Here is a 12,693-nt window from a genome sequence, read left to right on the forward strand (position 1 = left end):
TCCCATAGTACAAGCATTTATGCTGTACGTAAAACAGGCATAAGAAATCACACAGTATGTGTCTCAGTTCAAGGCTCAGGGCAAGCCCAGGGAGCAGGATTTTCTCTCTATTGTCCCCCACCCTCCCAGGAGAGAATTAAAAAAAGGGAATAGAGAAAAAATGCTTCACACAAGGTTGGAAGTTAAGACTATAACAAGTTTAATGAAAAACAACAGGGGAAAGGAGAAGGGAATTAATAGGGGACAAAGGATATTCAAGTCTGTACAAAACCCGATCCCAGTAGTCCCGAGTGGACGTCTCCGAGCAGTGCCTCGTGGCCGCTGCAACTGCTGCGATGCCTCACCAGGGACTGCAGTGGTGCTGGGAGCGGATGGCAGTGGATGCTGCCGAGCACATGGAGGCAGGCCCAGCCGTCCCGAGATGCAACAGGAAGCAGCCCTGGAAGCCAGGAAAAACCCGCAAAAACCTCGGGCCTCCTCGGTTTTTTATAGACTGTGTCTGGAAAGGGGAGGGAACAGTACTGATCTCGGACCCCCAGGGTCCTACAGACACCACCAGTCCTTCCCTTTCAGGCTGGTAACCCTTAAACCATAACAGTATGTTTACTATCTACTATAATGCACTGATACTCTTGCTTTTTCCATTCTAAAACTGAAAATTTGACATGTATAAGGTCAGAAGAATCTGGTATTGTCATTCCAGTGGTATTTCTTGAAAGTGCCTTTATCTATTGCAAACAAATGTAACCTTAAGCTATAATACTTGTATTCTCCTATTAGAAACCCATTACAGCCCTAGACTAAATCAGAGGGCTACTCTTCTGATGAACGCAGTACGTTTTTTAATTCTTTATGTATGTGCTTAGAACAAAAGCCAATGATTTAATAACAAACTTCCTGCTGCTCCTTTACATGTGTGTATTGAGGCCTCATTTTCAAAGAGCCTTTTTATATTTGGGATTGACAAATTATACACCAAAGAAAGTCCAGTAATAAAATATATATGTATGTATAAAATATATAAGGATTAACTTTTTTTATGTTGCAGGAAGTTGTAACTGACTTGATGAGACAGATCCAGGAGCTGAGGTCTTCAATTAATCATAAAACTGAGTCTATAGATGGGCTGACAAGAGAGCTCGAGGATATAAATGTATGTTCTGTCAGTTTGAAGGACGTGGTATATTTTTTTCAGAAATGGAAGGGAATGACATGTCTTATCATGGGTCTCAAACAGTGTAACTTGCTGTAGCATTTTAGAAGGAAACTTCTTTGTTTTGACAAGTTGAAATCTTCTGAACATTTTATGCCTAAGGCTGTCTTGAAAACTGAACTCTTGCCACATGGTGGGTAAAGAGTAGTGTCTCTATAGGGACCTGTTCATATCCTGTAAACTACATTCAGCTGACATCACATTTAAATTTTCTCAGAAATTGGCATTTTAAGACCTCAACAATTGAAGCTGAATTGTAAATTCATTTTTGAGGAAGTGAATTTTTATGTTGCTGATACTACTATGTTCTACATCTGAAAACATAAGTATAAAGGACTAAAACTATGTATTTGAATAACTATGAATAAATATGATGCATCCTCTTTACTAAAACAGGTCTGGTTTCCAAGCTGGTAGAGCAACCCACAGAATGCTTTAGATACTGCATATGAATGAACTGAATTCAAAAGGACCTACAGACAAAATGTTGATGAAAGATTTCTATATATGGTTATCTTAATTTTTTTAATAATGGTTTTAGTGGTTAATATGTATTGTCATGGCTAATACATATTAAATTAATAATCTTTTTCCGTTGTCTTGACAACTCATTTCTTATAGTTTGTACAATTTAGCAAGTGTGATATATTGTTCCAATTGTAGTCATTGACACTGATGAGATTTTAAACGTTTGTAGTTGTGATCATAAGACTTCTGATATACATTTATTTGTATTGTGTTTGCCAACCTTATTTGAGAACACATTTTCCTAAAATATACTAAAATTTAATTTAATCCTTTTTGTAGTGCAAGTACAATGTTGTTCTGGCTGCAAAAGAAGAAAGCAAAGGAATCATAGAGGATCAGGAAAAGAAAATTGAAGAACTGAGGGAAGCCTTGGAAAGAAGACAAATAGCTGATAATGTTGAGGTAAAAACACTAATGTTGGTATATTATGATTATTTGTTCAACAGACCAATTGGATGTGGTTTTGTTTAAAATACTTGCGTAAAACTTAACCTCACTTTAGTTCAAACTAAAGCTAGTTAAGCTGTTCTTAAAGGAATTTTTCATGAGATACCTGACAAATTCTATTAAATTATCACATTACTTGACATAAATATTTTATAAGCTACTTCATAAAAAACTACGCTTAAAGCCTGGTATAATTTTGTCAAAGCCACTAAGGAGTCATCAGTGTAATTTAATGGCAACACTAGATGATGCATCTGAGAAATTAAAATAGGTGGAAGAATATTTTATGTTAAATATTATCTCTTCCCCCACTGCTACTATATACAGTAACCTCTTTACTCATAATTAAGTAAAAGCTCCACCTGCTGGAAACAGATGTAGGATGTATGGTTGATTCAACTGCAGTTTTGCTTTTTAAAATTGTATCTTTCTTTAACTTTGTCTTTCCTGTTACTGCTCTCACTGTTATTCTGGTGAACATGTCCAGCCTCTCCTTATAAGTAATTTGTACAAGATCATCTGTCATACTGCATATGCTTAATTGAATCCTATAGCACTAATACATTCTTCCAGAGTAGTTTTTGCTTTTCAAAAACCATTCTTAAATAGGTTTCCCCTATGTTTAATAAACAAACTATGTTCTTTAATAATCATATCTAATTTGACATTCTGGAATCCTAAACTGAGCTGCCTGCCAAATCAGTAATTTTCTGGGTTTGTTTTTGTTTGTTTGTTTTACTGTTTGGTTGTTTAATTTTATTTTTAACTGAAGTAAAAATTCTTATTACACTGTTATCCTTGGGTGTAACTGGCTCCTGATAAAATCATAGTGTTTCTCCATCTTTGGCTTTGTACATCAGTTAATAATTTCCTTCATGCTTTCTTGACTGAACAAGAAGAACTAATCCAAGGTGGCATTTAAAATACTAAGTACTGTTTATCCTTCTAGGTTAACACACCTTGTGTAGGTATAATGCCCTATCAGGATGGGAGTCTAGATCCTAGAATAAATCCAGAGGTATCTACAGAATAGCAGTGCACTAAAAAAGCTGTAATCACTAATTCAGCATGCATTAAAAACTATGCATTCCTTTCTGGTTTCTTATTTAAAGAATTGTATCTCTCTTTAAGCATACATTATACTTTAAAACAGTGGTTGATTCAAAGTATCTCCCACAACTATCTGTTAACTATACTATAGGAAAGTTCTCCTTTTTGTTCTGCAGCCAAGACAATGGATATGGAAAAGGTGCTAATAAGAAATTTATAGATGAATCCTTGCTGCAATTCATGATGAAAAAGTGGAGGGAAAAGGAAGATGCTTGTAGCTGTTAGCAGTCTTAGCAACAATGACAAAACATCTTGAAACAACTGCTTTAGAGTAATAACTAACATTTCTTTCTTTACTCATCCAATGACTTAAAATAGAAAGACCTTATGTGTGAAGACTTGCGTCATACCACCGAAGAGCTGATGAGACTGACAGAGGCCTCTAAGAAACATGATTCGTTACTTCAGTGTGCACAGGAAGACATAACAAAGAAAGAAGCTGTAATCCAGGAACTCAAGGAACAGGTAAAACAAGGAAATTCTCCTGATACTTAGCTCCTTGGGAGGCAGCTGTGGTTAATTGTATCTTCTGGAAAATGTTTTACTTGTAATTTTAGAGCATCTTGTATGCAGCAAGTTTGGTGAAGAGCAATGCTCCTTCCTGTGAAAGCAAAGTAGTAGTTCAAAAACTTCTGAATAAAGGCCAGGTAGCTTCTAAATACTTTGGAAATGGTGATTAGAGATCACAAAAATGTTTACCCTGAAAGCAGAGAAAAATTATCAGTACCTACGATATCAGAGCAAGCTGTAGTTACAGGCAGTGTACCTAGAGGATTGCTTTTTCCTCTCCTTAACACTTTCCCACAAACTATATCATTAAGTAATGGAGATAATTGTTGAGCTCTATAAATTATGCAGTCTGAGAATGATTTGGAGCTTTTGCAGACCAAATAGCTCTGTTAAGCCCTAGTCCAAATTTTAGCTCTAGTTGTCACACCTGTCATAGTGCCAAGTAATATTTGTGTTGGCAAAAACTCTAATAAGGATAAGTTATTTTGCAAAGAAGAGTCTTTTTGTTATGGTAGCATGTTCTTTTTGAGGAAACTGATTAGAACTATACCAGTAAAATCTTTCCAAACTGTGTTTGGCCAACAAAATTCGCATTAGTTTCTCTGTGCTAGCAAGCCCTTTGAAAGGTAGATTGTGTTAGCAAGGGAAAAAAAAAAACAAATACCAAAATGAACAAAATTCAGATTAACTACACAGTACACAGTGTATATATGATTTCAAAAATGCTTGTTACATGCAACTTTTGAATAATTAACAGTTACTAGATAAATGTAGGAAATAATTATGAAAGTGAAGTCTAAAGTAATCTAAAATAACATGTGGTGTACTTAAGTTTGTTCAAAATAGAGATCTAGTTGCTGTTTAGTATTTTGCATGTATTATGAGCTAATTTAATTCTAATGAGCTAATTTAATTGGGGTTTCTAATAGTTGGACAAAATGAAAGAAGAGCTGGAGAAGAGGAAGAATGAATATGAACTAAAAATGAAGCAAATAGATTGCTTTGTGGATGCATCTTCAGTAACATTTCCCCAGGTATGGCATTTGTGAGAAACATTTTCATTGTAATGACTGCTAAAACTCATTGCAAAGGACTAATGAACTTCACAGTATGGCTTCAGGCTGGGACCAGAAATGACAGTGTGTTGAGAATGGTCAAATCCCATTTACTGTGTTTGTAAATTAAATGCATTATTGATGATTTGTCTGCCAGGAACTTATTACCATATGTCTCCAATTAAGTATTAAAAAATGTAACTAAAAAAAAAAACAATTCTTTACTAATAGCTTGTGGGGTTTGTTTCTTTTAACATGCCAGTGTCCAAAAACTCCCCCTAATTTTGATGTGAATTTGGCAAAGCTCTTGGAAACTCATGAGCAAGAAATAGCTGATCGGAGGGCTTCTGCAATAAATCTGGAGCACCTTGTACATGAACTGAATGAAGAAAGAAGAGCTAAAAATGAAGAAATTCTAAGGCTGAAGGTACTCTGAGTTAATCTCTGCAGGCAATTTGTGAGGTTAAAATAAGACACAATACAGAGTTCAGATTTTGAATGTACTCTGCTTAGTAGTCTGTCCATTAAAGCAGGAAGGCAGTTCTCGGTCTTCACTTTACCTAGGCTGGTAACAAATGGTGACAACTTGCTTGCGATGTCCATATGTCTCATTTTTCCCAAGGACAGATTTGTTTCCTGTGTGTGAATACCATTTTTTCTGATGAAACTGTTCTGACTTATTCTAAATCAAGTTCCTAATGAAATTGTAAATAGAAGGGTGATGCAGGACTTTGCCAGAGAACTGTGCTTGTTTTCTAAGAAATAGTGTTGTCTCTATTTTACTCAAAAATATGTTCAACTGGAAATGAAAACAGGAGTTGCAATTTGGTCCTCAAATAAAATGGTCTCAATTTCACTTGCTTAGGAACAATTAAGTGAGTTGGAGAACTTGCGTCTGGAAATGCAGATATTGGTGGAGAACAACAGGAATTTACAGAGCCTTGTAGAAGCTCAAAGACTAAGCAAGAACAGGTAAAGTAAAATAAAACAAGAAAAAACTGTCTTAATTGCTTCAAGTTAAGAAAGATAAACAAATTTACATTTTTTTTATTTGAAAGGCAATCTTATATATTTGTATAATTAGAGATTGACTCAGCCTTTTCTATCAAAATTGTAAACTAGCTTGTAAACTTTATTGCCTTTAAATCACAAATTCTTAAATACAGCAAAGATTTGTAATGAAAATGGAAATAGAATGTAAAATAACTACATGCATAGCCATTGCTGTGTACTATATATTGCCATATCACTTGTGTATTTATGGATTCAATAGATAGGAAATATGCAAATGAATTCAACACAAGTTTTAACATAGACATAAGTGGAACCAGTTTTCCACTTCATGTTTTTGAGGGTAAGGAATGAACTTCCTTATGGAAAAGATGGTACACTGCTGTGTACTTCAGACTGGAGATATCCTGAAGTTTGGCTTAAACTGTAATCTCTACAGCTTAGTCTTGGGCAGAAAATATTTTGCTTTGTGGCTTACCTTTTTTGGTTTTTCTTTGTTTTCAATTTTGTAAGAACTAAATAATCTGCTGGTTTATATCTTGTGAAAAGAAATCTTAACTGGTAGCAAATAATTCTGTTTATTTCTTTAATGACAATTCATTTTAAGGGGCAAGTTAGTAAACAGTAACTTAATGCTAGGTAGGAGCTTAATTGTTTTTTTGCCTATTAAATGTATGAAAAGATATTTTCCAGAACTTTTCTCTCTATTCAATGAAGTATCAGTGTTGTCAGTTTTAGAACTGACTTTTTGGTAAGGTAAGAATTTAATGTAAAAGGATACTATTAAATATGCAAAATTAAGTATTCTGATTTGAAGATGCTGCAATTACAGGTGTCTGTGCAACTCCAGTTTGTCCTTGCATTATATGTATTATACAGTAATTTTCAGTTATGAAGGGATTCATTTGTGGAAAACATTCTGTGCACAAGGCCTACTTGGTGGGACAGATCAGATACTGAATGATGATGCTGTCTCCAGGGCCTTCTGCTTTGTTTGCAACAGACATTTGAAAGTGTGTTATGAATTGAAATGGTCATTTCAGAAAAAAAAGAAGGGGTTGCCTTGCCCTGGAAAACTGGATTCTGTGGCTTTGTTTTTCACACAGTTTATGGCATAGGTTACTTAGACCCAATTTTTCATAGAAAAGCATTACTTACTTTTATGTTCCTCATTTGCTGGATACCCAACTTGGGACCTTGGGATGTTAATTTGGATAAGCATTAACAATTTCAACGGCTGTAAGTTGCTAGGAGTTGTGGTTTGAATAGACCGAAGGCTGGTAGTATATTGCATGCTCTCTGAAAAATCAGATATCTCAAGTGGGGGATACTCACAACAGACACAGGTCCTGTACATCCTGGGAGCAGCTGATAGCAGCAGCAGGTAGTAATTACCTTTTGTGTGGCCCAGTGTTAGAGAGGGAGATGATCTGATCATTGGTGCCGCATGTGACAAAGCAATGGGATGTGAGGATCTTAGACTGCATTGGAGGATGTTTGAGAATGGAAAATGAGACCAAGTGTCTGTGCTCTTGTGTGTATTTAGTGTTAGGACTGGGAAGAGTGAGCTGTCCAGGAAAGGTCAGCCTTCACCTCTCTAATGCTAAGCTGGAGCAGGCTCACTTCACTATTTTGGAGCTGGTACAGGCTGACCAGTATGGGAATTTGAAAGGCTCAGGCATAATCATAGTTCTCAGAGGTGGTTAAAATGTTTAAGTTGGCATTTAATTAACATTTAGAAAAAAACACCCACACAATACACATGCTTACTCTCTCAGACTGAGGCTGTTTATCCTGGACATGAAAATAAATCACCCTAACTAGGTATGTTGACAAAGATTTTAAGTTACTGAAGATAGTGATCTTTTATGATTGCATCGAATTACAATAACTGTTAATCAATTAAGTACTCCCCTTACGGCATACTACAAGAATGAAGTGGTTCCAATGGTATATTGATGTGTGGGTTACTTTAATTTTATGGTGTTTACTTCTATCCAATGTCATGTTTATTAAAAACTAACAAAATAAAAAGTTCCCAAGTCTTCTGAATAAAAAAAAAATCTTCTACCTTCTTAACATGGCAAGACCACTGAGCAAAGATCTTGTAGGAAGGAGTTGCTTTCTGCAGTCTATATGCACATGAACATTCATGAACGAATAAAACGTCGACCTCAATCCCAAACATGTTTAACAGACAGTTGTTTAGTTACTGCGTTTTTAATTATTTTCATTAAGGCATTTGTTTCCCTGTACTCTAACAAAAGAAAATGCAATGTTCTTGGAATGTAAAAGTTCAAACCCTTTCAGAGGTATTTCATGATGTTCATTATTCTGGGCATGAGCATGTGTCAAGACAACTACGCACATTTCCTGGTTTAATCTGGATAAGATGTTGTTTTTACAACTGGTTTACTCTGTTTGTGAGAAACTTTCCTCATTCTTGAAATTCCTAGTGATCAGAAACATCCTGATGTTCAGTACCTCAAAGAGAAAGAGGAGGAGATTGCCGAAGAACGACTGGCCAAGGTATATTACCCTTCTCGTGCAGCAGCCAGTTGCTGTTTCCCTGCTCTGAAGTATTAACACGGTTCTTCTGTTTCATGTGAAATAAACACTGATTTCTAGTGAATTCTAACGGATACAGAGCCTGATACAGACCTCTTAAAGCTTCTGTCTGTGTGACCTGCGTGCCAGATTGCAAAATAAGCAAAACCAGATTAAGATCGCAAAATCTGACTCGTCTCCATTTCCTCTTTGGAAAGTGAAGATTGTGTCACTTGCGATGTCAAGGCCCTGCCAAAGGGAAGTTCATGTTGCAGCAGAGGTTGCCATGGATTTCCCAGAGAGAACAAACCCGTTGGAGTTCTGCTGTGCATGAACAGGCCAAGATATCGCTGTAGGTCATTTGTGCTGGCATGAAATTGGAAATATGTGCATATAGCAAGGAGATGAACTTATAGTGAACGTTAGAGATGGGAATTACTGGGTGGTAGGATAATTTTGGTAGGATCCAGAATGAGATAACTGGCATCAGTTAAGTGCCAAATAATTTTGCATATATCTATGTATATGAAACACTGTGAACGTAACTAATATTTTGAACTCTTACAGAACAAAACAATGGAGGAGATGCTGAAAATCAAAGCAGAGTAAGTTTGATATTGTTTACTGGAGACTTGTATTGAACTCATTAATACCAAAAAGGTATACTTAAGTAACAGAAGTACAAAATCTGAAACTATAAAAGATGTTGTTTGGAAATGTTATTTATGCTTCTGCAAGACACATTGAGTTCTTACTCTTTCTCATCAGTAGGTGGTAGTAGCACCTACTACTACTTTTACTAAAAGGGTATCATTATATCGGGGAAAATACTCTGAAATAGGTGGAACCATAGGAAAAATTAAATTGGAAGAAGTGACATTTTGGATTGTTTAAAAGTATCTGGTTTTAATTCTTTTCTATGCAGTGAGTTCTAAGCACATTCCTTTTTAAATTAAATTGAAGTACTGTTCTTTATTAATATCATAATTTTTTATAATTTTAAACTTAATGTAATTCTTGGCTTTTTATGCTATTTATTTTTGTGCTTCAGCTTAAATAATTAAAATAATTTAATATTAGAGGATTCCTAGATTTTATTTGTGCTAGTAGTCCTTGAAATTCAAGTGCCTTGCACCTTGGATGGATGACAGTCAAGAAATAAAATACTGAATTAGTAGATAAAAATGAGTTTGAAAATGTTACTCCTGTTATTCTTTTCCTAATCTGTACTGCGTAAGGATTCATAGTGACTGAATCTTCTAATATCTGAATTATTTACATTTAATGGAATGCTTTCTATGTAAGTAACGTCTTTTAAGGATGAAGACAGTTTTTACGCACACAGTAATTTCAAAAGTAATGCATACTAAGTTTTCCAGAAACCCTAGTCTTGACTGGGGGTTGTTTTATTATTCAGTGCATTGGTTTTTCATACCTGTCTGGTCTCTGAAATACACTTGATAACAGTGCTACCATGTCTTGACAAATGCAGCAAGTGAATACTGTTTTCATACAGTAGGTTTTAAACACCAGACTTTGATGAAACAACAGATTTTGATGAAACAGCAAGAGCTGTGAAGCAGAATGAAATTTTTCCTTCTCTTAGCACTGAGTTCTAGGGAAAACAGATTGTCTCAAAAATATACTTTTAAAGGAGCCTGCCTCCGTGTCCAAGGATGATTTAGTAATTCAGTTGTATGCCATTTATGTTGTTTCTTAATGTTTTATGATTCTTTTATATTGGCAGATTAGAAGAGACCAAAAATACCCTCAGAATCAAAGAGAATATTTGTCTCGAAATGATTCTGGAAATGGAACGAACAAGAGCTTTGGAGCTGAAAGCATTTCATGAAAAAGAAGAAATTAGATCAAAACTGGAGGAAACTTATGAAGAGAGAGACAGAATTGGGAAGGTTAGATGTGTTTAATTTCTTCTTCTCTTTACAGTAGAATCTTATTCAGCAGAGGCAGAGCTGTGCTACTTGAACAATATTCTGAATTAATTAGCAGTCAAAGACCACCTCTGAAAATGTTTTGTCTTGCAGTTCAGTTATACTTGTAATGCTGTTTCCTGCACTAGGGGAACTCTGGGTTTGGAAACCACTGTTGCAATCCATAACTCAAATCAAATCGTGCCTTTTCTTGCCCTTGAGAGATCTAATCTAGTCCCTAAGGAGACGTAAGACATACATATTTCCTGAATGAACTAACTCTTGCATCATATGTTACAACAAACTTAAATGTTAGTATGTTAATAGTTATAAAGAAGCTATTTTTTCTGAAAAGAGGAGGGGCTACACTCAAGTGGTACACAATGTATTTATTAATTACAGGAAATGAACTTGCTGAGAAAGCAAGTTGACTCTCTTGCTGAGGAGAATGGGAAATTACTCGGTCATCAAAACCTAAACCAGAAGATTCAGTATCTTGTGAAACTGAAGAAAGATTACGCTAAACTTACTGAGGTGAGTTGCAGAGTAGAGCACAGATGAAGTAATGGTGTGGCATGGAAGAGAGCTGAGCTTTGAGAATGAAAATTGAAATTCCTGCTTTTCTGTTGGAGAGTAATAGACACCTCAGACAAAAATCACCCCATTTAATTTCCTGCAGTTTGTAGTGTATAGAGTACTTGCTCAAGTGTAGATATCACTTATTTAGAAATAGTAGAGAAGTGATTATAATTTCCTTAACGGCCCCATGTTTTTTCTGTTTTACAGGAGACTGAAAAGCTACGAGTTGAAAATGCTTTTTTGAAAGAATCAAAAAGGTGTGACGTATGTAGACATCATGATCAGCTATAATGACACACATAAAATTGCAGAGCCACGTTTTTAAAGTGAACAGAATAAGCAAAAGCCAGTTGTCAAACTTGACTTTTGCCATGGTCCCAAAATAATCTGGTATTTTAGTTACTGGATATTTGGCTGGTAATAACTTTTACTGAAGGATTTTACTCCAGCTAAGTAGGCAGATTTCAGTGACACATTAATACCTTCCTATAACTTTTCAAAACTAATTTTATATAGGTGCTGGAAGATACTTCCTTGAAACTTTTGTACTTTGTCAAGGAAAAGCTTTCTCACTGGGAACGTACCTGGATTTTTGTTTCCTTTTGTGCTTTTATTCAGGTTTATCCATACTGAAGTGTGTTTAATAATTCATGAATGTGAATTTAGTAATAGACTTGTAAATAGTACTATAAATACTTTTTGGCTTTGTCTTCTTTTCTTTTTCTATTTGAAATTAAAATGCTTTTTAAAGATTTTTTTCCCCCAGTATAAACTTACAGCAGACTTCTGTATTAGCACTGTAGGAAACACTTTCAAAGTATTTTGCAACCATTTTCTTATCAAATAAAAGTTAGAAATGTTAAGAAACAAGATCTGAAAATATGCAGAACATTTTAGGAGTATAGCATAAGTTCATTTAATCTCACTTAAGATTTATTGCAAATAACTGAAACTTTTATCAGTGGAACACAAAACACTGATTTATGTATCGGTATCAAACACTTGTGTGTTGAGCTATTAATTTTTTTACTGTCAGTAATACCATCATTCTATTTTTGGCTGCTTTGTACAATACTACCTTTGCCCACAAGTGATGGGGCAAAAGGGAATGAAGATACACATCGAGTAAAGGGAAGGTACCTACAGATTTCTTCAGCAGGTGGCTGAGGGGGAAGAATAATTTCCCACATTCTGTCTATGAATTTTAAAGCTGCCTAATCCTGCAGATTTATTTCCACTTGAACTTTGATGCAGATCGTAGAAGTAAAAAGACTTACTTTAAACTGGAGGATTCTTTTTTCTATAGACAAGTAATAATAGAGCTCAGAAGTAACTAACAACTCTTACCAGCCAGCTAGAGGGGTTTGTCTGGGAACATAAAGCTGTTGTCTCCTTTATTTGTGGCCTGTATTTGTTTTTGCCATGTTCTAGCTGTACAAACATCGCTGTCTGCCTTGTGTGGCCGTTTCTGGGCCATTTCTGTGCGTGGAGATTCACCATCATTCCCTGCTGCACGCTATTTACTCCTGAGCCTTTCTGTGTTGTATGTCTACAGTAGGACTTTAATTCTTCTCATATTATATCCCTTTTTTAAAAAATAAAGCTTTTTTTAATTTAAATGAACATTGCGCAGTGCCACTTTTCTTTGCCTCCGAGCCCTCTCAGCAACCCAGCACTACCACGGAAGCTGCTCCGGCCGCTCCGCCCCTCGTCGGGGCGGGGCTGGCCCCGGAAGGCGGCCGCGGCGGCGGGCTCGGAGGAG

The 12,693-nt window shown here is 35.7% G+C and overlaps 1 protein-coding gene across 1 annotated transcript in view; it reads left to right on the forward strand.

The window, feature by feature from the left end:
* The window catches only part of KIF15 (kinesin family member 15), a gene marked incomplete at its 3' end in the record, with an annotated part of 33,493 nt that extends 22,298 nt beyond the window's left edge, over positions 1-11,195 (forward strand). The window contains exons 24-34 of the mRNA XM_010184386.1: positions 1,049-1,153; positions 2,021-2,143; positions 3,617-3,763; positions 4,738-4,842; positions 5,126-5,290; positions 5,729-5,835; positions 8,331-8,403; positions 8,989-9,026; positions 10,169-10,334; positions 10,755-10,886; positions 11,139-11,195. Of these exons, the coding sequence (XP_010182688.1) occupies positions 1,049-1,153; positions 2,021-2,143; positions 3,617-3,763; positions 4,738-4,842; positions 5,126-5,290; positions 5,729-5,835; positions 8,331-8,403; positions 8,989-9,026; positions 10,169-10,334; positions 10,755-10,886; positions 11,139-11,195 (1,218 nt within the window). The remainder of the gene's footprint in view (positions 1-1,048; positions 1,154-2,020; positions 2,144-3,616; positions 3,764-4,737; positions 4,843-5,125; positions 5,291-5,728; positions 5,836-8,330; positions 8,404-8,988; positions 9,027-10,168; positions 10,335-10,754; positions 10,887-11,138) is intronic.
* Positions 11,196-12,693: the final 1,498 nt, after the last annotated feature.

This window comes from Mesitornis unicolor, unplaced genomic scaffold, assembly GCF_000695765.1.
Source record: "Mesitornis unicolor isolate BGI_N332 unplaced genomic scaffold, ASM69576v1 scaffold40075, whole genome shotgun sequence".
Classification (NCBI taxonomy): Eukaryota; Metazoa; Chordata; class Aves; order Mesitornithiformes; family Mesitornithidae; genus Mesitornis; species Mesitornis unicolor.